Genomic DNA, 27,961 nt, shown 5'->3' on the forward strand with positions numbered 1-27,961 from the left:
TTTACATTTGCACAGAGGTAGTGGCTGAATGCGTGAGAAAGGTGTGTGTGTGTGTGTGTGTGTGTGTGTGTGTGTGTGTGTGTGCGCGCGCGTGTCACACTGGCTCTTTCATTTGCACTAGTTAATTGGTCTTTCATTTAAGTTTTCTTTTCAAAATGGCCACCAGTAATCATAATAATGATTTTTTTTAATGTGAATAAACTTGTAATGTGAAAAAACATATTAATTAACTAAAATAAAAATAAGAACTAGACTAGACTTTTGACATTTCTGAAAATGTAATTAACTGAAACAATTTTGTAAGATTGGAGAACTAAAAAAGCAAAATAAAATAAAAAATAAATATAGGGAGTATTCTTAGTTTTACCATCTGTTAGTTTGGTAAGGATTTAATCACAACTTGCCTAATGAGGCTTTAAATGTGTTCATTGAGACTTTAGCTAAAAGACTGCAGTCAACTGTTTTCAAGACGTAATGGCTGTACTGAACTCTTCATCCAATAATAAAACTAATAATAAATAATAAATGATAAAGAACAAAATAAACACAGAAACTAATAAACTAATAAAGTAAAACAAAAACATTTCAAACAATAAAAACTAAACTGAAACAAGAAAATCCACTTTGGAAACAACCTAAAACTAAACTGACTTAAAGCAGAGTTAAGTCAGAATGACGTTTTACACAATCTAATTAGTAAATACAAAACTTTTTAACTCTGTATTTAACATTTCCAAGGAATTCCGTTACAATAGTTGATACAATATTTTGCATTATTGATACAATTTATAATCCTATTTACCTTTTAATACCCACCCAGTCTCTGACAACATATTTAGGGTAGAGTGACCGTATTGTATCAATTTATTATCACGCATGAACCATTGTGTGATCCAGTTTATATTACAGTGCTATGAATCAAAAGTAAGGAGAAATGACTCAACTTTCATCAGCTGTGATGTAACAGTTGATAGTTGCTAAACTGAGATGCTTGTGACTTTTTCAGTGTAAAAACCAGGATGAGTTTCACAGCACTGGTTTATTTATTGACCTGTTTCCCTAACATCACTGTGATGATGGTACTGGAGAAAATAGTCTCAGCCTGCTGAAGACCACAGGTGAAACATCTGTGCAATTCACAGACATGCCAAATCTGAAAGTGGATGACTGGACCATTTACATGCATTTACATCCCCCTCTATTTATATTTATATTCTAACTCTGTAACATGGAACTTCTCTCGATATTCAGCAACTGGAAACTGAATTTCCTGGAGGAACCCATCCGAGGGATTAATAAAGTTCTATAGAATCTAATCTAATCTAATCTAATCTAATCTAATCTAGAGGCCTTAATTCCCCCTTGATAGCAATACCTACACATTAAGGATCACTTTCTTTGATTACTCAAGTGTATTTAACACAATTCAATTCAATTCAATTTTATTTATATAGCGCCAAATCACAACAGCAGTCACCTCAAGGCGGTTTATATTGTGCAGTAGATCGTACAATAATAGATACAGAGAAAAACCCAACGATCATATGACCCCCTATGAGCAAGAAATTCAGCTTCTGCTTGTCAGAGAGAAGCTACAGGAAACGTGTAGGAAAAATGTAAACCCTCCACCTACATGCAGAGGACAAAAACAAAAAAATGCAGATTTAGGACATTTTCAGTGGTTTCATGTTTCAGACCTGAAATCCATGTCCATCTTTTATATACAGTCTGATAAAACAAACCAAATCAGCCTCTAAACTGTTTCGCCTGTATAGAATAGTTTTTGATGGCCAAATTAGTTAGAAAAATACTATCTTTGGACCTTACCTTGGATTTTATGCTATGCTAATTAAAAGTAGTAAAGAAGATAACACTTTGTAATGCATACTTAACCCTGGAGAACCCATGGGGTCAAATTTGACCCCATGGTTTCCCTAGTAAACCAGTGGGGTCGGCTCTGACCCCATGGGTTCTCCAGGGTTAAACATGTAAAAGAAACAGTTATATTTTGTTATTTTCACTGCAGGAAACAGCTCGTGAAAGAGGTCAGGCCTGTTCACAAACAGCTGATTCTGAGAATGGGAAACATATAAAGGCAACTGGGAGGAATCCAAGTACACTGCCTACGAGAAGTGACAGGAGATGGGGTGAAACAAGGGGAAACAAACAGGGCAAAGATAGCAATGGTAAAAACATCTGCCTTTGGAGAACACAGACTTTAGATTAAATATTTACAAACTGCAGAACCAACAGTAAATATTTGTGGGTAAATAAACACACACACACACACATTTGAAGAGTCAACCCACAGGTAACATTTAAATCTTTCTGGAGTTTGAGTAGAGAATACTATGAGACCTAACATGACAGACAAAATATAAAAAACAAACATTATATTGTACTGAAGGAGACTTTAAACTAGTAATTGAGACACATCAACAATAAGGTTCCTTACCGTGGTCACTATTCTAAGTCACTATACTAGGTCACTAGGTCACTATACTAAGTGCAATAATCCTTTCTGTCATCGTTGTATTTTTACTCAGTTGTATATAGTATTTGTATTTGTATTCTATTTTTATCTTATTGTATATTTATTTTATTTTATTCTACTGTATATAGTATTTTATTTTATTCTATTCTGTACAGTTGTGTACTGTATTTATTCTTATTGTATTCTAATTTTTGCCTCATAACTTTTGCACTGTCCACTTCCTGCTGTGACAAAACAAATTTCCCACGTGTGGGACTAACAAAGGTTATCTTATCTTATCTTATCTTATCTTATTCAAGTGGTCATTTTCTCATAGATTTCCATAAAGTCAGGATTCATATTTAATCTAGAGCATCCTCTTTATAGCACGAGGCAGTGACCACTGAAAGCCTTTCATCTGTCCTTTACCATCCATTTCATTTTGTACAATCCACTCTTCCAAGTTTGTGTGGTTTATCCATCTGACCAGGTGAATCTTCGTGCACAATCTTTTTAATTTATCACCACACCGTGTTTATGTGCTGAAAGAGAAATTATTTCCTTATTAAAACCGATTCTGAAATACGATTTCACTAATAACTGTGGCAGTTTGTCTTGAAAGAACAAGTGTAATCTCCACATTTTGACTTTTATGTCAAAATTTTGAGTCTATTTTCAAAATGGTCAATAATATTTTTTTTCTTAAATTGTACCCTGAGCTGAATTTGTGGTTATATTAACAAAATTTCTGGGTGGTGTAGAGGTTTGTGCTTTATTTTGGGGAAATACTTATATTGTTATACATCTTAGTGTCATATTAGTCTAATCTTTAGCACTAAATAGCTTTTATGTGTGCCTGTTGCACTGACACCGTTTATGAAGACAGCTTGTGAATCAAGGTAACTAGAATGAGCTGCTAAATTAGCACTCCATCATGTTGTCCAAGTATGTAAACTTCTGGCTCCAAAACACTAACATGACCAAAACGACACAAGCTTATGCTTCAAACTGCATAGCATGAATCAAATTAGTGTTTTGTTGGAACTGATTTCTTTTACTCTATTTGTGCATTGTGCAGGGTGTGCAGCAGAATACACACTCGTGTGCAGACTGGAGTCAGGATGCCCTGGAAAAGTACTGGAGGCTGTAAATTCTGGTGTGTGTGTGTAGGGAGGAGTTTTCTCTCCATCTCTCCACAGGGAGATGCCCACTGCTGGAGATGTATGATGAGCGAGAGCCAGACCAAATCCCAAATAAGGGAAAAGCCAAGTATAAACCACAGCTACTCCCCAACTTTTTAACCAATCATATTAATATTCTGTTTGTGTGACTCATGATAAAAGTGTTTACTGCTTGGATGCAGTGACCTTTGTCCGTTTGGCTCACTAAACAGAGGAAGAGGCACAGCAGCCATCTTAATTTGAACCTTTACCCGCCTAATAAATTTCGAAAACTTATACTTTGACTTTACTCATCTTCTCTCAAAATAAAAGGACCCCACAGTTTTCTCTGTGGTTACTTACATATATTCTTTTATAACGTGATCTACAGGAGTTTTTCTCTGCTGGCCTTTAGAAAGAACACGGCAGTCGATAGTATCAATACCAATGCAGGTATTGGTATCGGATCAATAATAGCAACGTACGATCAATACTTTATTTCTATCCTCCAAGTTCAGTCTGTAGCCCACTGAATGAAAACACACTATGAAAACTGTCTGAACCTTTTTGTGTTGACTGCAGAGATGGGCAGTAACGCGTTACTTGTAACGCGTTACTGTAATCTGATTACTTTTTTCAAGTAACGAGTAAAGTAAGGGATTACTATTGCAAAATCGGTAATTAGATTACCGTTACTTTCCCGTAGGAACGCTGCGTTGCTGCGTTACTGCGTTACTAAAACCGTGATTTTTTTTGCGAGAATGTCTCATGACAGTGACGTAAGCAAGTGCGACGTTGGTGACAGCAGCTGTGTGCAGATCAACAATGGATAATATATCGAGTGCGGGAGAGAGTATGAGCGTGCAGCGTTTAAAGTGTGGAAGTACTGACCTTACTTTGAGTTTGATTCCATAAAAAGTGACAAAAACATTAGCGTCCATCGTGCGTGGGAAGAAAACTTCTTTTTACAGCGAAAAAAACCCCTAAACTTCCGAGCAAGCACCGAGTAGCTACGACGTGATGGGAAACTCACAGAGACACTCGCGCGGATTCTTCAACTGACCGCAGCACACCTACACCAGGGTAACCCTCCGCCTACCCTGCTCCTGCTTTACAGGTGAAAATAGAGCAAAAGGACCGCTGAGTCTTTGACTTTATTTATTTTCTGCTGTGTTTTACTTGCATCTGTTTGAAAGAGTGAGTGAAAACACAAAAAATATTTTATTTTATGTGCTGGAATGTGTAGAAAATAGGTTTAAATGTTAAACTAATTTATTCAAGTCAGAGAATGTTGCATATAATTAAATGTTTTGCTTGATGCATAAAGTTAAAAGATTAAAACTGATAAAACAAGTTAAAAAAAGAGACTTTTCCATTTGATTACATTTTGTATGATGGATTATGTAGAAAAAGTAGAATTGGGCTGAAAGATCTATCACTTTATCACCTCTTCAGGTTGTAAATCGTGTTTTTAAAAAGTAACTAAGTAACTAAGTAACTAAGTAATTAATTACTTTTGAAAATAAGTAATCAGTAAAGTAACGGGATTACTTTTTGGGGGGAGTAATCAGTAATTAGTTACTGATTACTTTTTTCAAGTAACTTGACCAACACTGGTTGACTGTCACATGTTAATAGTCTTTTGCACATTTAAACAACAGAAATGGGTCAATTTCTGACTTTCAGGCATATTTACACGCCAGATCTCCAAAAAGGTGTTTTTTGTCGTGTTAACTAATTTAAGTGCAATGTAAAAATCCCAGTGAGTTAGGGATCATTAAAATATGTTCAGAATAATGATGATTAATAAGTCATGACACACTCCATAATCTCCCCAACAAAGCTGCCCTTCTTATGTTAAAAGTATGTGTATATGTGCACATGTGTATTGGCATCAGCAGTCCTGGGACTGTATTTGATATCAGATCAATACCAAAACTTGCTGTATCTCACAGCACTATAATGCATATGGTTTGAGGAACTTCCACACAGCCTTTATAACATTTTCTATAAGAGAAACGTTTTTTGTCCAGATGTGATGGTGTCAAATGGCCCAATCATGATTAGCATGATTATTTATAAAAATTCAGATTAAAGATTTAGACGTTAATTTTATGTACATGCCTCGTAGTGAAGTTGACACGCATGCTTAAGCAATAATTGACCAATAAAAACTTGTGATTTGTTATTTTCACTGCAGAAAACAGCTTGTGAAAGAGGTCAGGTGTGTTTACAAACAGAGCTGATTCTGAGAATGGGAAACACATAAAAGCATTGGGAGGAATCCAAGACAACTTACGTATGAAAAGTGAAAGGAGATAGTGGTGAAATGTTGAAAACATTTGCCAAGGGAGAACCAGGGCTTTACAGTCAAGACGTCTAGAGACTACAGAACCACCAGTACATGTCTGTGGGTACATTAAAAAGATACATTTAAAGATATGACTAAATTGCAACACTAAGGTTTATGTAGAACAGACTTGGGCACTGAACGAGGTCAAACATATGTGTGGTGTTAACCACTACACCAATCAATGGTTGACACCAAACAGTTTTTCATTTCTATAAATCAACTTGAAAACAAACCTAACATCCCAGAAATTAATGTCTATTATTGTGCTTTATGACAGCCTAAATATGAGTATTTGACAGCAGCTTTTACAGATTTTAATTACATCAGTTTTATGCGGTCTGTTGTTTCCATTTGTCCTTTAATATTTTTCATTTGGAACCTTTTTTCCCCTATAGATGTCCTTTGTTGGGATGAGAAGCAAGAAGTAGTTTTCCTTTAATGCGCTGCATTGCTCACATGTTTGAAAGGTCTTTATTTTTATAGGCTATGAAAAAGAAAAGCCTCGCATACAAAAACTAAGGATCTATACACACCTGTTTTGAAGACCCAACACATAACACCAGATCAGAGGTTTAAAACCGATATACAATCTACACTTTAGTCACTTCCTGTCTCTTCCTAAAGAGTTTCTAAACTGGAAACGCTTGAAGGTGGTTAAATCATGGAAATAACAAAAACCAGACTTACAAAAGGAGATTTTATTTTTGCCTCAATGACACAACAGTGTTAACAGTTCATCTGAACATTGATGGTTTTAAAAGCTGTGGAGATTATTGTTAAAACCTGCAAGCTTTCAGCGGTGCCATCAAGGCATATCCAAAGGCCAGAAATCATGCGTTTTCAGAGTGGATTGTGTAAAGAAATAATTCCATTTTTTGAATAATGGAAAACACAAAGATTAACTCTAGTAAACTCAGAACAACAGTGCTTTCTCCATCTGCAGGGATGCTGCTAATATTAGAAAGTATTTGAACCTATTTTCCAAAACAGTTAAGGAACTGCTTTGGCACACATACAGTGGAAATGGGAAATCTTATGGGGAAACATACAGTAAGTGGTCCTTTAGAAGTCATGCACATACCAAGTAGACTTTAAATAATCCTCACTTATATGAAAGTTTCCATAGGGCGGTCACGTCAACAGGCACTGTCATCGTTAATAAAAGATCTTAAAGAATAATCGTTTAATGGTGCTTGGAACAAACGGATCCTGCCTCAAATGATGCGATGCAGGCTTTAAGCTTTGTTTACTGGGGTGCTATGTGCCATTAAAATAATCTGCAGGATTGACTGGGTTAGACTTTGTATGTGTGCTTGATGATGGAAGAGGAAAGTACAACGTGTGGAGTCTTCTTGTCAACCAGTGCGTAAGATGATGTGGACTCCAGAGTCAGTAAAAACAGGGCCGCTCATGTCTCCCACTTTGAGAGCAAAGGAGGCGTCTTCAAAAGGCTTCTGCATCTGACCTAAAGCAGAAACACACACTGAGCCATTATCCAAATAAAAACTCATACAACATGATGCACATCAGCACGTGCATCTATAGGTAATCATTCATTTGTATGACTATTTCATATTAATGACATATTAGCTCATTTACATGATTAATTACATTAATTTCTTTTATTCAGTTCTACAGAGTTTGTGCAGCTAGATAACAGGCTTGTACAGGCTAAGCCTACACTTGAAGCCACTTAGGTGTTCGATGGCGGGGGTGACGCGGTGCCACTCTTATGAATGAAACTTGAGAAAATCCAATAAATCCAGTTGTGCTTATCTTGCCCATTTAACACCTTTAATGCTTTCAATTGGCTGCATTTGTTGTTCAACAGTTCTCTTAGTTTCCAGCGTGTCACAAACCGTTTGCTCCTTCCGAACAACAACACCCTCTGATAATTACCTGTGCATACCTTAAGTAAGACACCATAAACATTCAAAAAGTGACCCCTAGTGGCACACAAAGGTAACAACACAAAAACAGCTCCTACAAGCCTAACGTACAGTTTCAGGTCAAACAAATGCTAGTAATAACTGCCAATAATCTTTTTCACTTCGCTGTGGACAAATTTGGGCCAACTCTTCTTTGCAAAATGTTTTAATTCAGCCACATTGGAGGGTTTTCAAGAACCAATGGCCAGATCAGCTCAACACAAAGCTACATTCAGAGGTGGACTTGCTGGTGTTTCAGATGATCATAATAAATGAGGTCATCACTTAAAATAACTGGCAGTCACCAGTGCTACCCCTAAAGCCTTAAAGCCTCGTGGCTGATGCTCCTATGGTATAAATTTGAAAATTGAGACTTCCTTCTTTATCGCATTCACAAGATTTTTCAGAAAACTTCACCTCTAATATTGACATTTAGGTAGGGCTGCTCAATTAATCGAATTTTAATCACGATTACGATCTGGGCTTTCAACGATCATTAAAAATGACTGAGCCGATTATTAGCCCCTCCCTCGTGCTTTACTCTCGCGCTGCTCCGTGTGGCAAATCGAGCGCACCTCTCTGCATTTCGAACACGCGTCACAACAATTAAGAGGACCCAAGGGAAGCTCGGAAAGCTAAGCAGAAGTTATTTGGAGAGGAGAGTGACTGCCGCTGGTTGAAAAGAGAGGTTAAAAACAAAACAAAACAAAAAACCATTATGGGTTCGCAGAGTCAGATGTGGATCAAGTAGACATAGTGTGTAAACTCTGCTACAGTGTGGTAGCTGCACCACAGGCCAACACTGCAAAGTTCACTAAACATAGATGTTTACATTTTTCATTTATTTTTTATATTGCAAACATTTGCACTGTTATCAGTATTTGCACACTATTTTATATTATTTTTTAAAGTCATTATTCAATACATTGTTATTGTTAAATAAATATCGTCAAATAATCGAGATCTCGATTTCAGTGAAAATAATCGTGATTATCATTTTTGCCATAATCGAGCAGCCCTACATTTAGGTTGAGGTTAATGAAATTTGAACTTGCCCAAGATTCTTAGGAGATACACCTATAGTGTGAACTTTGCTTTGAGTTATCGCATTCACAAACTTGTGCATTCATGCCACCCATGCATCAGGCGGAGTGACGACAATACCACATCGGCTTTTTACGGCCGAGGGGTAAAAACTGCAACTTCTGTATTTACTCTGGTTATCCTTGTCTCATATTGAAAATCAGAATCAGAATACTTTATTAATCCCGAGGGAAATTAGGGATTGATGTTTGAAACGTGTGACAAATATGGAATTAAACTGTGCTCACAAACTGCTGGTTTAACTTGTCACTACTATCAGTTATTCATGCACTGAATGTTTGATCACTTGATGGAGAGCTATGTGCAGGATTTTGTTTTATTCAGAAAGACAGATGAAGGAGATGCTGAATGAGAGACTGCACTGAACAGAGAATGACATCACGCCGTGCATACCTCTACCAAACAGTCCCAGATCTCCACCATTCTTAGCGGAGCTGCAGTCGCTAAACTGAGATGCCAGGGACTCAAACTTCTCCTGTCCAGACTTGATCTGTTCTATGTACTCTGCACAGAAGACAGAAGATATTAAATGCATATATATATACATGGGGTGGGTGGCTGCTTCCAAATAGAGCACATTTCATTCATAATTATGTAAATCCAAGCCCATTATGTATATATGGTATATAGATGGCCAAGCTTGAAACCTGGATCCCCCGTAGCCGGTTACCAAGATTACGTGAAGTACCCTCAGAAGGTCTGCTAGATGATGTTAATGCAGCACTACGGGCAATACCTACAGCCACGATTACCGACACTAACAAGCTGATCTACAATACGGCAACAGTGATCAGTGAGATGCTTGGCTACAAGTTGAACAGCCACAAGGGGCAGTACCCTCCATGGAGAAGGAGGCTAGAGGGCAAGATCAAAGTAGCACGGAGGGAGGTTAGCCAACTAACGGAGTTGCAGAAAGGTGCGACAAATAAGGTGCCTAAGAAATACAGCAAGCTGTCCATACCTGAGGCCTTGGAAACTGCCAAGCAAAGACTCACAGCCTTGGCCAGCCGCTTGAGGAGGTACACCAGAGAGATCGAAGGCAGGAGAATAAACCAGCTGTTCTCCACAGAACCAGCAAAGGTGTACTCTCAGTGGCAAGGGAACAATAATAATAAGAGAACAGCACCACCAAGGCTGGAGACGGAGCAATACTGGAAGAGCATATGGGAGAAGGACGCAACCCATAACGGCAATGCTCAGTGGCTAGTGGATCTGAGGGCAGACCACAGCGACCTCCCTGAACAGGGTCCAGTAACCATCACAGTGGCAGATATCCAAGAAAGGGTCTCCAGTATGAAGAGTTGGACAGCACCAGGGCCCGACATGGTTCACGCCTACTGGCTAAAGAAGCTGACTGCACTCCACGAGCGTCTGGCAGCACAAATGAACCAGCTGCTAGTTAACGAGGGACACCCGGAATGGCTAACCGAAGGTCGGACGGTCCTGATCCCCAAGGACCCCAAGAAGGTACCGGTCCCCTCCAACTACCGACCAATAACTTGCCTCAGTACTACATGGAAGCTCCTGTCAGGCATCATATCGGCTAAGATGAACAGGCACATGGGTCAATACATGAGCGGGACACAGAAAGGAATTGGCAAGAATACCAGAGGCGCAAAACACCAGCTACTGGTAGACAGAACAGTCAGCCGAGACTGCAAGACCAGACTGACCAACCTGTGCACTGCCTGGATTGATTACAAGAAGGCCTATGACTCAATGCCCCACAGCTGGATACTGGAATGCCTAGAATTGTACAAGATCAATGGGACCCTAAGAGCCTTCATCAGGAACTCAATGGGGATGTGGCGCACAACACTAGAGGCCAACTCCAAGCTCATAGCACAAGTCACCATCAAGGGCGGGATCTACCAAGGAGATGCTCTGTCCCCACTGCTGTTCTGCATAGGCCTGAACCCCCTCAGTGAGATCATTAACAAGACTGGCTACGGATACCGACTACGGAACGGAGCAGTTGTCAGCCACCTCCTGTACATGGATGACATCAAGCTGTATGCCAAGAGTGAACGAGACATCGATTCACTGATCCACACTACCAGGCTATACAGCAATGACATTGGAATGTCGTTCGGACTGGAGAAGTGTAGTCGGATGGTAACAAAGAGAGGGAAGGTAGTCAGAACTGAGGGGATTGAACTACCAGAAGGCAACATTGCAGACATAGAGGACAGTTACAAGTACCTGGGGATCCCGCAGGCGAATGGGAACCATGAAGAGGCCGCTAGAAAAGCTGCAACCACCAAGTACCTGCAGAGGGTCAGGCAAGTCCTGAGGAGTCAGCTGAATGGTAAGAACAAGATCCGGGCCATCAACACGTACGCCCTGCCCGTGATCAGGTACCCTGCTGGGGTAATAGGCTGGCCAAAGGAGGAGATAGAAGCCACTGACATAAAGACAAGAAAGCTCCTTACCATGCATGGAGGGTTTCACCCCAAGTCCAGCACCCGAGGCTGTACGCTAAGCGGAAGGAAGGGGGCCGGGGACTGGTGAGTGTCAGCACCACAGTCCAGGATGAGACAACGAACATCCAAGAATACATTGGGAAGATGGCCCCAACTGACCAAGTGCTCAGTGAATACCTCAGGCAGCAGAAACCCAAGAAAGAGGAGGGAGACGAGGAACCATCATGGAAGGACAGGCCCCTGCACGGTCTGTACCACCGGCAGATAGAGGAGGTGGCTGATATCCAGAAATCCTACCAGTGGCTGGACAAAGCTGGACTGAAAGACAGCACAGAGGCACTAATCATGGCAGCACAAGAACAAGCTCTGAGCACAAGATCCATAGAGGCTGGGGTCTATCACACCAGGCAAGACACCAGGTGCAGGCTGTGTAAAGATGCTCCAGAAACAATCCAGCACATAACAGCAGGGTGCAAGATGCTAGCAGGCAAGGCATACATGGAACGCCATAACCAAGTGGCCGGCATAGTGTACAGGAACATCTGTGCCGAGTATAACCTGGAAGTCCCGAGGTCAAAATGGGAGATGCCCCCAAGGGTGGTGGAGAATGACCGAGCTAAGATCCTGTGGGACTTCCAGATACAGACGGACAAAATGGTGGTGGCTAACCAACCGGACATAGTGGTGGTAGACAAACAGAAGAAGACGGCCGTAGTGATCGATGTAGCGGTTCCGAATGACAGCAACATCAGGAAGAAGGAACACGAGAAGCTGGAGAAATACCAAGGGCTCAGAGAAGAGCTCGAGAGGATGTGGAGGGTGAAGGTAACGGTGGTCCCCGTGGTAATCGGAGCACTAGGTGCGGTGACTCCCAAGCTAGGCGAGTGGCTCCAGCAGATCCCGGGAACAACATCGGAGATCTCTGTCCAGAAGAGCGCAGTCCTGGGAACAGCTAAGATACTGCGCAGGACCCTCAAGCTCCCAGGCCTCTGGTAGAGGACCCGAGCTTGAAGGATAAAACCGCCCGCAGGGGCGTGCTGGGTGTTTTGTTTTTTTTTATATATAATGTATGTATGTATGTGTATCTTTTTACGCCATTTATTTTAATTCTTTTTTTGACTGCATTTTCCCTCTGTTCAGCACTTAAGCCGACACTTGATGTCTTGTAAGTGTGGTGTACAAATAAAGCTGACTTAAGTGTCCAAATATATATGGACCTAACTATCTTTGGCCCTCATATTGAGAGTTCCTGTGGAAAACTGCAGAATACATATGCAACACTTGGAGTCAATTAAAAATGGTTTACATTCTTAATTGTAATTGCTGTTAATCATAGAATGATGATGATGAACCAGGTCTTATGTAGTAATAGAAGGTCTTGAAATTGTTTCTCAATCAATAGCCCAATTATATTTGTATCTCTGAACTAATGGACTATAAACAAAAGTGGCTGTAATTCCAAAAGCAATTTATGCAATTCTTTTGTTAGAGTTTGGGCCTGCATTCACCCTGTGGTGTTGGGGAATTATGAACACATAAAATGATCATCATTGATTCAGGAGTCATGGAATAGCATCTGGAAAGTGTCTGATAAGCCATTGCTTTATTTTTTAGAATGAGAATTAAAATATCCTCAGGTACCCCGAAACCCCAGAAACAGCCCAAACCTAAATATGCAATCTGTTTCAGTCTTATATACTATATTTTTATGTATGTTTGCACATTTCAGTAAATTACTTCATTTATATGAAAAAAAATATTATATAAATGATGGATGGTTTCTTTTCTAGATATGTGTGTTCACAGACCTATATTTAAAATTAACATGTTGAAATTTAGAAAGTGCTTTTTTTATTTCAACTATATGTAATGCTAGTCAGTGAATGACTATAATCATGATTTATTTGATCAATGAATAACTAAGTGATAAAAATATACATTACATGAAGTAAACCTGAATCATATCATATCCCAGTGCTAAGAGATCAAGTACATACACTCATCTGTAAATAAACTCATGTGATCCTTTACGTTGTAAGTTCAACAGATCTGATACAGATATTAGTTACAGCATTTGTAACTATGGTGAAGGTTTATAGCGCTCACACTTCTCTCCTGTCAGATGAGGGTCGCAGATCAGAGTATAATGAAGCACAAAGCGACCTCCACTGGATGGGCATCTAAATGTGTTGCTCCCCGCCCACAGGTCTTTCTGACATGATACTAAAAGATCATCATAGGATAGGTCCTCGTCCCAAATCTGGACCTCCAAAAGTGACTCTGTGTTTACCTTGATAAGAAAAAAAAATTAAAACAAGATGTGATTTACTCATACTTTAAATATTCAGCTGAGATTTGGGGGTTATAGAAATGGTGAGAAGAGCAGACCTAAAGGGCAAAATATTTAATCACACTGATTCTTGAAAGCATACTCTTTGCACAATTACACATGAATGCTCTCATACACACCCCAAATTAGAAGGTCTGTTTGATGAATTGTGATACCAAAATATAGCTGTCCCATTGTAAAGTAAAACCTTGTGCAGTACAGCAAACAAATAGGTAATACAGATACAGAGACAAAGCTGCTCTGAGCACAGAATTGCATTGTACCATATTATGTGTGGATCTGTCTAAGGTGCTGGATGCAGTGGATCATTAATTGCTGCTGAATAAACGTATTAATGCTTGTGTTCATTCTAAGGCTGCTATTTGGTTCAGAATTTTCCCTATGAATACAATTCAGTGTGTCGATGTCATAAAAAAGACCATTTATCTGATTTCTTAAGCTCCCACGGGATTGCACAGTGCATGCTTGGAAATAAACAAATATGGCAAATCATTTTAAACCGATTTTGTTCTTTATGTTTATAAATTATTTGGGTATGGGCATCCCCAAAAAACTAGTCTATGATGACAATACTGCTGTTTTTACACTTGATTCCTCAGTGGTGCAGGAAGTGCAAGAACTTCAGACTGTATTTCACACCCTGCTCTCCTGTATTTAAAGCCATTTTTGTAATGTTCCCAAAACAGTTTACAGTTTTTTCTGAATGCTTAAACCCTAACTGTGATTCCTGTAGCACAATCTCTAAAACTATTCAGACTTATAGCAAAACCACTCACTGAGTTTGCAAAACTAAAAGCACAAAAACTGCTTTGCACTCAGTTTGCAATTTTGTAACACACACTTTGCAAAACTGTAGGCACAATCCACTGCACAACACTCAATTACCAAATTTCCAGCACACTCCTAGCAAAAGTATACACATGTATGGCTATCATTAACACTAATTTGCCAACTGTCTGGCACACTTTCACATGTGAAAACTTTTTTAGATAATTAGTTCACTTTGCAATCAGCCTAAGCACTATAATACAGGTAAGCTGTGTGTGCGGAGTACAATGGAGGGAGCAGAAAGAGTGAGAAGTAGAGGAGGCCGAGGAAGAGGACGTGGAGGTGAAGAAGTAGGATGAAGAGGACGACAAGGACAAGGAGGAGCAAGAGGAAGATGAGGAGGGGGGAGAGGAAGGGTAGGAAGAGTAAGAAATAGAATTGCTGATGACATCAGAGCTACAATAGTGGACCATGTAATCAACCGTGGAATGACCCTGAGGGTAGCTGGCCAACGGGTCCAGCCTAACTCGAGCCGCTACACTGTAGCAAGTACCATAAGGACATCTTGAAATGAGAATCGGTTAGTACAGTCACTTCGCACAAAGATTTGTAGCACTGCCATATGCCAATGAGAAACACACCAATACCATTGATGTAAAAATACTGAAATTGTTACTTTACAGAATTGCTAGATGACCAGATGCTGGGGGCAGAGGAAGCATGTTCACTGCAGACCAAGTAACCCATATAGTCATTATGGCTGTTTGATACGGAAACACCATTTTTACGAAGGTGTGAAGAGTTAATCTAGCTGTGTTTGCTTTTGCAAGAGAACTACAATGTTTTGATTATTGGGTGACAGGTTTTCTTATTTGTGTGAAGAGTTTTGCAAAATTAGCCAATAGTTACAAAAAATGTGCTTAAGCAATCAGAAAAAACTGTAAGACTCAAAAGCTCACTTCACACTGAACACAGGAAGAGTGACTGTCAAAAAAAAAACAGGAGTCTGTTGGTTGAGAAAAAGACATTTCACAGATTCTGATGTGTCGCGTCCAAGCTTTGTGTTTACATCTTTGTGCAGAATCCGTTTACCTGGGCCCTATTTCAGGAAGCCGGTTTAGAAAACAGAGTGAAAAACGATACTCAGGGTTGAGTAACCCCGAACTGTCCAACTCGGAATATTCGGTTTCAGAAAGGCTGATAACAATTAGTTCAATCAACGCGGAGTTGCTTTAACCCCAAGTTAAGCGCACGCACGAGGATACATAAAGCCCTGATTAGTGGAGCACAGATTAAGCGAGTCACCATGGAGACGGAGGGAAAGAAGGCGCGGTCAATGTATTTTACAGCGCTTGAGGCCGAAATTCTGATGGCAGTATAGGGCTTTGGAGCGTGATGTCACGGGGGTGGGCGATAACATGCAAATTTTGCGGAAAAAAAGTAACACAGCCTCAGCTGCAAAAGAAAGGGAGCATGCATGGCAAAACATGGCCGACAGAGTCAATGCATGAGTGTTAATTTAAACATTGATCTAGGGATTTCCACCCATTTAACACGTTATTTTATTATATTTTATTTTATTTTTTATTTCATACATTTTATTTTGTGATGTGATGTGAGCGCAGGTGCAACCCAACAGGCCCCAAACGTTCCTGGCAGCAAGTAAAAATGAAATATAAAAATATAGTCCAAACAGGTAAGGTGTAATTGTATTATGAGCCATAGTGCTTGGTCTGTTTGTCCTATATAAATCAATTGCAGTTAGAGGCTACATTAATTTTCTTTCTGTAAGCACTTATTGAAATTATCTGAGCACATTACAAGTACATATTTGCTTACTCTGTATGCTCAAATGTGACCCGTTATAGCCAACAGAAAAAAAGCGGAGGCCTGAAAAACAGGTGGGGGTCCTCCACCACCACCACTCACAGAGGCTGAGCAGTTGGCTTCCACATTTGTGATAATGTTGGCAGCATCACATATGATCTTCACAGTGCAGAGAACACAAATTAGCATCCATTACTATAATGAAATAATTTGTTAGTTTGAAATGCTACAGGGAACTATGTACCTGTACATTAATGCTGTGGAAAGACTTCCTGTTCACATAGTCTCCTTCATTTACTGAAGGAGCAATGATTGGAATGTGAGTGCCATCTATACAGCCAATCACGCCTGGGAACCGTGGGAATAAATGTAAAATTTAAGTAGTAGTCCAAGTATCACCACATCATGAATTAAGTTTTGTTCATCCTGATACCTGCAATTTTGTGGAATCCCTCTTTGATGAATCTTGTGGGTCTATGACCGGGGAACACCACAAACGAGTACAGGAGACGTTTCAGTGCAACTGTAACATTCCTGACTGCGTGACAGACGGTAGCCTTGGAAACGTGCTCAGCGTCACCAATATTATACAGAAAGCTCCCGTTTGCAAAAAACCGAAGTGCAATACAAATAATATGTACAGAACTGAGACAATGTCCGCGATGTGTCACATGAGCAATATTAGGCCTGAGGATGTTATTCAAATAAATTATAGATTGTGCTGAAAAACGGTAACGTTCACACAGGAAATCATCAGGAAATGATAAAATGTCCAAACGCGCTCTAATCACTCTCTCCCGGCGGAGAGCTCTGCGGAGAATTTGGGCTTCAACATCTACTGGCTCTTCAAGGAAGAGACACGCCATGTCTGACACTTCCTACAGTCAGGTTTCCGACAAAGAGGCGGAGAAAGTTAGGGTTAGTTGAAGTAAACCTGCTAGGGGGCAGGTTAGCTTCACGGAGTGTGTTGTCATAGTAACTCGCTCAGAATTAATCTAAACTCGCTTTGTGAAACCGAAAACCCAGAGTTTTCGTTAACTCAGGGTATACTTACTCAGATTTTGCTCTAAACCGGCTTCCTGAAATAGGGCCCTGCTCTCACTGTTTTAGCTGTTTGGTGGTTGTTGAAATAGTTTTGTGAGTTTTAACCTGAGATTCTGGCATTTCTGGCAAAATACATTTAGATTTAAAAATTGATTCAGGATTTAATGAATATTGTGTTATTTAAGCTAAAAATTGATTTTAATTGGAAAATCCCAAACTGAGAGTGAGAAAGTGAGAGACCTGAACACACACACAGAGGAAGACGTAAAGACAGATGACATGACAGACTCTCATGAGAGACAAAGACACAAAAGGGGCCTAGTTGACAAGAACAAAATAAACCAGAATATGAATATAAACTTGGAGACACAACAAGAAGTAAACTCAAGACTAAAATGTATAAAACTTAAATCATTAAAACCCAAAGAACGAATCAAATAGAAAATAAACTAAAATATCTGGGTCATAGACCCAGACATCTGACAATAAGATATTTTTGACAATTAAATATACAGAAAGAAATAATTATAGGATAAAAAGACACAAATATGAAAAACAGCTTTAATCTTCCTTAAAAAAGTTTACTGACCGTGCCGAGCAAATAGTCACCAGTCCAAGTAGGGTAGTTTGACTCGATCATTTCAGTCCTGCCTCTGACGGAATCAATCTTTAATACAACATAGCTGTGAAGAAGTAAAGAAACAAAGAGGACAAGTTGATTAAATATTACTGCTTGAAGGAAATGCTTTTAGCATTGTGAAGCATCCTGTGCAAGAAGTTCACAGGCATGAAGAGGGCAGAGTAGAACAGGCGATAAAGAAAAGAGAAAGCTAACAAACCATTTGGGTTAAAAAAAATTTTAATCTGCCAAAGCAATCAAGAAGCAGCTAAGCAGCAAGGTAACAAGGTACAGTTAGATCCATAAATATTTAGAAAAAGACAGCTTTTTTCCATTTTTGGTTCTGTACATTACCACAATAAACTTTAAATGAAACAACTGAGATGCAGTATCTGAATAAAAAGATTGCAGAAAATGTGAGAAACTAAAGCATGTTGTTAACACAATCCCTTCATTTCAGGGGCTCAAAAGTAAGTGGACAAATTAAATAACTCAAGATAAAATATTTGTTTCTAATACTTGGTTGACATCACCAGATACAGGATTTCCTTCTTTTTAATGCTCTTCCAGGCCTTTACAGCAGCAGATTTCAGTTGCTGTTTGTTTGTGGGTCTTTGTGTCCAAAGTTTAGTCTGTCTGAAGTGAAATGCTCACTTAGGTTGAGATTACTTGACCGACTTAGCCGTTCAAGAATATTCCACTTTTTCGCTTTAATAAACTGCTGGGTTGCTTTGGCTGTATGGTTTGAGCCATTATTCATCTGCATTATGACACGTAGAATAGGGTGAACAAGTGGGGCTTTAACTTAGCTTTGAAAAAAGAAAAAGCATGGTCCCAACAGTTTTTCTCCTGGCTTTAGGAAACTTTAGAAGGCCAGAGTATTGAGATTGGAGAGCATGGGAAGGAACATAGAGGTGCCAAGTTCAGAGAGATATGAGGGTGCCAAACCATTTAAACCCTTGTAGGTGAGCAACAGCACCTTAAAATCTTCTTAAACCTGACAAGGCACCCAGTAAGAGATTTCAGTACCGGAGTAATGTGCTCATATTTCCCAGTTTTGGTTAAAATGTGAGCAGCTGCATTTTGTACCATCTGTAAACGTCAAAAACTTTTCTTTGGTAGCCCAGAAAGGACAGCGTTACAATAATTAATGCGTGAAGACACAAATGCACGGACAAGAACCTCTGGAGTGTCAAGTTATGAAACTCGTATGATTTTAGCGATGCTTCTTAGGTGATAAAAGGCAGTCCTTGAATACCCGTCCATCTGAAACATGTTTTGGACACCACTGTAAAAATGGTTAACTTTGTGAAAGCCAGGCTCCAATGCAACAAATAAGCAGGGAACATGAGACTTTATTACTGCACAGAGAGGTTCACTGGCTATCAAGAAAGTGCTGACCCATTTCTTTGAGCTGAGGGATGAACTTAAAGTTTTCTTCTGTAACTATCCCTCTGAGCTGCCTGAACATTTGCATAATGAAGAGTACCTTACGTGCCTGGCTTATCTGTGGCTTACACATTTTCTTGTCTGAACAAGCTCCGTCTCGGATTACAAGGTGTTTCTGCAACCATATTCAATGTTCAGAATAAAGTTGAGGCCCTGATAAAGGAGTTAAACCTTTGGAAGAACTCCATGGACACAAACAACACAGAAGTCTTTCCCGTGCTGCATGATTTTCTGTGCTTAAATTATCTCACACTCACACAGTGTGAAGCACAACTGTAACATGCACCTTGAGGAGCTGGTGGCGCAGTTATGCCAATACTTTCCAGAAACGGAAGGGTCAAATGACTGGATGTGTCACGTATTCAAGGCCATGCCTACTTTATTATCAGTGGCTGACCAGGATAGCCTGATTGAGATCGCCTGAGATAGGTTTCTAAAAGTTGAATGTGCTCAAAAGACCCTGGCAGATTTCTGGATAGTACTGTGCACTGAAAACCCTGCGTTGGCTAAGCGTGCTGTCAAGACTGATGCCTTTGGCCACCACATACTTATGCAAAAGTGGATTTTCTGCTTTAACAAACATGAAAACAAAATACAGAAGAAGACTTTCTGTGGAAAACAATTTAAGACCTTTCCCAAATTGAGCCAAACATTTAAGAGCTGTGTGCCTGTGCTCAAGAACATCCATCACATTAAATAAAGTTCTGTATAATGAAAGTTCACATCTTGTCTGTATGCTCTCGATTCTAATAAATCTTTTGATACACAGCTAGTATTAAGTAGGAAAGTCATTATCTTTAGGTGGGCGATAGAACACTGTAATTAGAATCACATCATATAAGGCTTATGTGATTTACTCATGAAAGTGGCCACTTTCATATATTGTTCTAGTAAGTATACAAGTTTCATTTATATGATTTTTTTAAGGGATCTTATGTCTGTTTTCACTCTTGTATGCTTTTCATACAAGTTTCACACAAGACAGATATAAACTTTAGAAGATTTATATACATCTTTTCCATGTGGGTTTGCATGTGGCGATAGAAGCTTTGGTGCAGACAATGATGAGTGGGTAAGATGACCAAATCAATACCTAAGACTGAATCACCTTGAATGGGGAACCTCAACATCACTGGGTAAAATGCCATTTTGATGCACCAACAGAAAACGTATAGTTCAGGTAACCTGCATGCCTTTGCACTTTAAAGACACTGGCGTACTTGAAGGACACATGAACACATACAGCGATCCACAGCTAAGACTTGTGCACAGAAATCTGCAGTGACTGTACATGTAAACATTTTTAATTGCTTCATTCAACAACCTGACTTTACATGAACGGCTGACAAAATGAAAGTTATCTCTTTCCAGACTGGAAGAGGAAAGTGGTAGCACACAGTGTGCATTGACTTTCCTTGTGCAGGTACATGACAAACAGCAACAGTCACCTACTTTCTTAAATCCACTCACTCTCACAAGCTCAGTCATAGTGGCTCTGTTGCTTACTAATCACTGTCTAACCACTGTAAATTCACTGTAACTGCCATCTCCTCATAAAATGTTTGTTAAACTGACCAAGCTTACATAGACTGGATATAACTACCAATTCAAGCTGTGTAGATCATTTATGTATTTTAGCCCCAAATGTTCCTAACAAACAGTACAGGATTGTCCCTGGTGACTATAGTTACACAAATGTAATCTACAATCTCAGTACATATATATATTACAGATGATTTTAACAATGATTCAAGTAGCTGAATTCTTGAAACTGAACCAAAATGATGCTCCTTGTACTTTCCTATATTTATTAGGGCATATTATTAGGGCAAAGCATCGTGCCAAAGCAGTGGGTAGAATCAGAATCAGAATCAGAATCAGAATGGGTTTATTGCCAGATGTTGAGGTTTACAACATTAGGAAATTGCTGCGGTGCTTCAGTGCAGACAATAAGAATTAAAGTGCTATGTAGAAAGAAAGATGTGTGCATGAGATATACATGAGATATATGTTATTGGACTTCTGTGCTAATCACAGTTTGGCCATAACGAACACCCTGTTCGAACATAAGAGTGTCCATAAGTGCACGTGGCACCAGGATGCTCTAGGCCGTAGGTCGATGATCGATTTTGTAATCGTATCACCAGACCTGCGACCATATGTTCTGGACACTCGGGTAAAGAGAGGGGCTGAGCTGTCAACTGATCACCACCTGGTGGTGAGTTGGATCAGGTGGCGGGGGAGGACGCTGGACAGACCTGGTGCACCTAAACGCGTAGTGAGGGTGTGCTGGGAACGTCTAGCAGAGGCCCCAGTCCGCGAGATCTTCAACGCACACCTCCGGCAGAGCTTCAACAGCATTCCGAGGGAGACTGGGGACATTGAGTCCGAATGGACCATGTTCAGCGTCTCCATTGCCGAAGCTGCTGCATTGAGCTGCGGCCGCAAGGTGGTTGGTGCCTGCCGTGGTGGTAATCCCCGAACCAAATGGTGGACACCAGAGGTGAAGGGAGCCACCAGGCTGAAGAAGGAGGCCTATCGGGCTTGGTTAGCCTGTGGGACTCCGGAGGCAGCCGACAGGTATCGACAGGCCAAGCGGAATGCGGCTCGGGCAGTGGCTGAAGCAAAAACTCGGGTGTGGGAGGAGTTCGGAGAGGCCATGGAAAAAGACTTTCGGACTGCCTCGAAGAGATTCTGGCAAACCGTCAGGCGTCTCAGGAGGGGAAAGCGGTGCTCTACCTGCACTGTGTATAGTGCTGGCGGAGCGCTGTTGACGTCGACTGAGAAAATTGTCGGGCGGTGGAAGGAATACTTCGAGGACCTCCTTAATCCCACTGACACGTCTTCCGGGGAGGAAGCAGAGTCTGGGGATGAGGGGTGTGACCCACCAATTTCCGGGGGCGAGGTCACTGAGGCAGTTAAACAACTCCTTGGTGGCAGAGCCCCTGGTGTCGATGAGGTCCGCCCCGAGTTCCTGAAGGCTCTGGACGTTGTAGGGCTGTCTTGGTTGACACGTCTCTGCAATGTTGCGTGGAGATCAGGGGCAGTACCTGTGGACTGGCAGACCGGGGTGGTGGTCCCCATCTTCAAGAAGGGGGACCGGAGGGTGTGTTCCAACTACAGGGGGATCACACTCCTCAGCCTCCCCGGGAAAGTCTATGCCAGGGTGCTGGAGAGGAGGGTTCGTCCGCTAGTCGAACCTCGGATACAGGAGGAACAATGCGGTTTTCGTCCTGGTCGCGGAACACTGGACCAGCTCTTTGTCCTCTCGAGGATACTTGAGGGTGCATGGGAGTTTGCCCAACCAGTCTACATGTGTTTTGTGGACCTGGAGAAGGCATTCGACCGTGTCCCTCGGGGCGTCCTGTGGGAGGTGTTGCGCGAGTATGGGGTGTCTGGCCCATTGCTACGGGCCATTCAATCCCTATACAACCGTTGCAAGAGCTTGGTTCGCATTGCCGGCAATAAGTCGGACTCGTTCCCGGTGGGTGATGGGCTCCGCCAGGGCTGCCCTTTGTCTCCGGTTCTGTTCATAATTTTTATGGACAGGATTTCTAGGCGCAGCCAAGTGGCGGAGGGCTTTCGCTTTGGTGGCCTCAGAATCTCATCTCTGATTTTTGCGGATGATGTGGTTCTGTTGGCTTCATCGGGTGAGGGCCTCCAGCTCGCACTGGAGCGGTTCGCAGCCGAGTGTAATGCAGCGGGAATGAGGATCAGCACCTCCAAATCTGAGGCCATGGTTCTCAGCCGGAAAAGGGTGGAGTGCCCACTCCGGGTCGGGGATGAGTTCCTGCCCCAAGTGGAGGAGTTCAAGTATCTCGGGGTCTTGTTCGCGAGTGATGGGAGAAGGGAGCTGGAGATCGACAGACGGATTGGGGCTGCGGCTGCAGTAATGCGGACGCTGCACCGGTCAGTCGTGGTGAAGAGGGAGCTGAGTGTAAAAGCGAAGCTCTCAATTTACCGGTCGATCTACGTCCCTACCCTCACCTATGGCCACGAGCTGTGGGTAGTGACCGAAAGAACGAGATCGCGGATACAAGCGGCGGAAATGAGCTTCCTCCGAAGGGTGGCTGGCCTCTCCCTTAGAGATAGGGTGAGAAGTTCGGCCATCCGGGAGGGGCTTAGAGTAGAGCAGCTGCTGCTCCACATCGAAAGGAGCCAGCTGAGGTGGTTCGGGCATCTGGCAAGGATGCCCCCTGGGCGCCTCCTGGGCGAGGTGTTCCAGGCATGTCCCACCGGGAGGAGGCCCCGGGGCAGACCCAGGACACGCTGGAGAGATTATATCTCTCGGCTGGCCTGGGAACGCCTTGGTATTCCCCCGGACAAGCTGGAGGAGGTGGCTGGGGAGAGGGAGGTCTGGACCTCTTTGCTTAGGCTGCTACCCCCGCGACCCGACCTCGGATAAGCGGATGAAGATGGATGGATGGATATACATGAGAATAAGAATTATGAGTGCTACGTAGAAAGATATATACATGAGTGCAGGTGGTGATCAGTGCCATAACATGAAATGATGCAGTGACACAGCGTAGGGTCATGTGATAGTGGCGGGGACAGTCATGTGGTTATTGTTCATGTGTCCAACAGCAGAGGGGAAGAAACTGTTCTTGTGGCGAGAGGTTCTGGTGCGAATGGACCGGAGCCTCCTGCCTGAGGGGAGCAGGTCAAACAGACTGTGTCCAGGGTGAGAAGGGTCAGCTGAGATCCGGGCTGCACGCCGCAGTGTCCTGGAGGTGTACAGGTCCTGCAGAGATGGGAGTCTGCAGCCAATCACCTTCTCAGCAGAGCGCACAACACGCTGCAGTCTCTGTTTGTCCCTGATAGTGGCTCCAGCGTACCACACGGTGATGGAGGAGGTGAGGATGGACTCGATGATTGCAGTGTAGAATTGCATCATCGTCCGTGTTGGCAGGTTGAATTTCTTCAGCTGCCTCAGGAAGTACATCCTCTGCTGGGCTTTCTTGATGACGGAGGTGATGGTGGGCTCCCACTTCAGGTCCTGGGTGATGGTGGTACCCAGGAAGCGGAATGAGTCCACAGAGGTGATGGGGGTGTCAGTCAGGATGATGGGGGGGAGTGGGGCTGTGTGCTTCCTGAAGTCCACAATAATCTCCACTGTCTTCTGGGCATTCAGCACCAGGTTGTTGTGGCTGCACCAAGACACCAGACGTTCAACCTCCCTCCTGTAGGCAGACTCATCCCCGTCAGAGATGAGCCCAATGACGGTGGTGTCATCTGCGAACTTGATTAGCTTGACAGACTGGTGGGTGGAGGTGCAGCAGTTGGTGTACAGGGAGAAGAGCAGAGGAGAAAGAACACAGCCCTGAGGGGAGCCGGTGCTGATGGTCCGGGAGTCCGAGACATTCTTTCCCAGCCTCACATGCTGCTTCCTGTCCGTCAGGAAGTCAGTGATCCACCGGCAGATGGGATCAGGCACATTCATCTGGGAAAGCTTGCCTCGGAGATGGTCTGGAAGGATGGTGTTGAAGGCAGAGCTGAAGTCCACAAACAGGATCCTGGCATAGGTTCCTGGGGAGTCCAGATGCTGCAGGATGAAGTGTAGGGCCATGTTGATGGCGTCGTCTACAGACCTGTTGGCTCTATATGCAAACTGCAGGGGGTCCAGGAGGGGGGCCGTGAGGGTCTTGAGATGGGAGAGAACTAGGCGCTCAAAGGACTTCATGACCACAGATGTCAGAGCCACAGGTCTGTAGTCATTTAGTCCAGTGATCCTAGGTTTCTTGGGGACAGGGATTATGGTAGAGGACTTGAAGCAGGCAGGCACATGACATGCCTGCAGTGAGGAGTTGAAGATGCCAGAAAACACTGGGGCCAGCTCGTTTGCACAGTGTCTGAGGGTGGCAGGAGACACACCGTCTGGGCCGGGAGCTTTCTGAGCATTCAGACTCCTAAACTGCTTCCTCAGTTTCTGAAGCCCACGGAGTCATCAACATTGAGGGCAAAATCCCCTGACCAATCATTGCCTCCTATCACCTCAGTGTGGTGTTGATGGAGACCAGCACCATACCTAGTAGTGTAATCCTGGTTTTGTAGGACCTTCATACAAGACTGTTCAACACTATATAATTTTTCCTTCCCCAAGCCAACCGAAAATCCCTTCGATAAACAGGCGTGAACCTGAAAGAGAGAAACACAAATGCCATGTATATTTAATAGCTATATTTTGGTATTTTATTGCTGCTTTTCCTAAAATAATGGTTTTCTCCACCACTTATCATTGGCAGCTAGAAGAAGATTTTTGGTAAAATAGTAGATATTTAACTATAGACATAATAAAATTTTACAATTCTTCAGTCAGGAAGCAATGCAGAAAATTAAAGACATTTATGTTTTGATCTGATCCAGTTTATCTTGTTTTATAGCAGAAGATGTTTTTTCCTTCATCATACTCAGCATGTTATATGACAGAATACATTAGATTTTGTCTGGAAAAGATCATCTAACTGAAGGTCTAACTGATCTGCGTATACTTTATTTAGAATAAGATTTTTTAATAAGGTTACTGAGGGCAAAGAACAATTACATACAGAACTAAAATCATTATTGAGCTTGCATTGTTTTCAATGTGCACCACTATTCATAGTTGGATTTGTTGGATGTGAAATTCCACAATGATTGAATGTAATTTAAACAATTTAGTTTAATCATCGACTAGACACAGACTAGACACAGACGACTGCCATCACTGTAAATCTGTGCGCACCGGGTCTTTCATGGCAGTGGTAACGTAATGTGTGTAAGTGGAGTGTGTGCAGTCTGTGGACAGGCACATCTGCTTCATGTACATGTACCTCATGTGAGTTGAACTTGTTCAGGGTGGACAAACAGGTTCGTGCAGCTGTGATTCTTCTTAGTTGGCCCCCAAGGAAAACCTGCAATTTGGTATATTGTTATCTTTTTAAAAAAGTGTGTGTGTGTGTGTGCGTGCGTGCGTGCGCACGTGCGTGTGTGTCTTAACCTTGTGGATGTAGTGCGTGCCATAGGTTTTTATCAGTCTGTCATACTGATCACTGGTGTAGGAATTGTAGTGACTTGGCAGATTGTCCACATCCCTCTTGAACTCTGGGCTTAAAGGTGGTCTGCTTGCTACACGGAAACTAGACACAAAGAGACTAATTAGGTAATTATCTTAACTGAAACAAACTAACTGACAGGAACTTATTTTCAGAGCCTACCTATAATATTTGCAGGTGATGCCATGTACACTGAAGGTGTACCGATCCTCTTCAGCCCTGGCTACAGCAAATTTAAATGCTTCGGAACGTGTTCCTCCCACAAACAAGCGATCACCCCGAACTATATTCAAATTTAGGCCATCGTGATCAAGCATAGCCTGCATTACATACATTATAAGTTACATCAATTAGGGGAACGTAACATAATCACTTCTTTTTTTTCTAGGTTCCTTTGTTCAGATGCTGTATCTCATTTGTCATGGATTCCTGATCACATTATTAAAAGAAAATTATATTTTTCATTTAACAACAGATACGTTTTAGCATTGGGTGAAATTAAATATGTTGAGATATGAATTATTTAAGATTTCATGTTTTCTTTAGTGCCATGCTGGAGATTAAAAAAAATCAGCAAGCAGTGTTTTATTATTTAATTGACTAAAGTATTAATTGTATGTCAATAATAGGTGTAATATGTTTCATACCGTCATCAGTGAGCTGTGGATACAATGCAAAGGAAGGGATCTCTGTTAAATTTCACTACTGATTTCTTCAAACAGTTTATCAAATTTTCTGTTCATAAATCAACAGAGGATGTTAATGGGACATTTAGCTTTTACACTTTATTAAAGATATTAAAGACAAATTAGGATCCAGAAGAATATTGTTACATTATTTTATTTGTCCATGGCAAATTTGATGCTAGCTTTTATGGTGAGGCACAAGTCTGTGTTACATAAAAGACATGAAGGCTGTTAGTCTTTTAGTAATTATAACATGTTATAATACTATACCCAACATTGTCGTGTACACTGCTGTCAACCGGAGTGTTGCACTGGCTGAATGCACGCCAGTCCACTACAGAGACTGGCACCTGAAAATAGAAGACAGAATACCATGATTAATAAGTACAAGCTATGTGTAAGCCATGTTTAACTCACTGCACAGAATTATTTATTTTATTTTCTGCAGCCTGTTGCCTTGAAGGGGGTTGGTACAGAGAGTACAGTGGCCGTTTGGAGTCATGTAGGTCCTCACATCAACCACATAGGCTGATGTTCGCCTCAGGGTGACCAAGTCGAATCCCTCCCCCACCAGGTTGTGACCTGGTACAAAGGGAGCAGACTCGCACTCACTGTTGTTCCCAGTTTGACAGGAGAGAACAGGGGAGATGTATGACAGAAGGAGGATCAGGCAGAGAGGAGGTGGGGTTGAAAAGAAGAGCATGGCTTTAGTCACAGACTGAAAGGTGGGAGAGAGAAGGATT

General features: G+C 41.8%; 2 protein-coding genes across 2 annotated transcripts; both read right to left on the reverse strand.

Annotated features, from left to right (window-relative positions):
* Window positions 1-6,669: 6,669 nt before the first annotated feature.
* LOC309708650 (peptidyl-prolyl cis-trans isomerase NIMA-interacting 1-like) lies at window positions 6,670-12,679 on the reverse strand (the record flags this gene model as incomplete). Its single annotated transcript, XM_082536882.1, has 3 exons — window positions 6,670-7,451; window positions 9,412-9,522; window positions 12,664-12,679. 3 exons carry the CDS (start codon window positions 12,677-12,679, stop codon window positions 7,342-7,344), a joined length of 237 nt encoding a protein of 78 aa, XP_082393008.1. The 3' UTR covers window positions 6,670-7,341.
* A 12,682-nt stretch (window positions 12,680-25,361) lies between these two features.
* Window positions 25,362-27,492, reverse strand: LOC309708182 (perforin-1-like). Its single transcript, XM_082535970.1, has 4 exons — window positions 26,695-27,492; window positions 26,478-26,616; window positions 26,311-26,391; window positions 25,362-25,636 (listed from the first exon to the last, which is right to left on the reverse strand). Exons 1-4 carry the CDS (start codon window positions 26,865-26,867, stop codon window positions 25,421-25,423), a joined length of 609 nt encoding a protein of 202 aa, XP_082392096.1. The 5' UTR covers window positions 26,868-27,492; the 3' UTR covers window positions 25,362-25,420.
* Window positions 27,493-27,961: the final 469 nt, after the last annotated feature.

This window comes from Aulonocara stuartgranti (assembly GCF_965226115.1).
Source record: "Aulonocara stuartgranti genome assembly, chromosome: 6".
Taxonomy (NCBI): domain Eukaryota; kingdom Metazoa; phylum Chordata; class Actinopteri; order Cichliformes; family Cichlidae; genus Aulonocara; species Aulonocara stuartgranti.

Coding starts and splice junctions, on each gene's coding strand:
- LOC309708182 (XM_082535970.1), bottom strand. CDS start 26,867: ATGTATGTAATGCAGGCTATGCTTGATCACGATGGCCTAAATTTGAAT. Junction 26,617..26,694: donor ATCACCTGCAAATATTATAG/GTAGGCTCTGAA, acceptor CTTTGTGTCTAG/TTTCCGTGTAGCAAGCAGAC. Junction 25,637..26,310: donor ACAAGTTCAACTCACATGAG/GTACATGTACAT, acceptor TCTCTCTTTCAG/GTTCACGCCTGTTTATCGAA.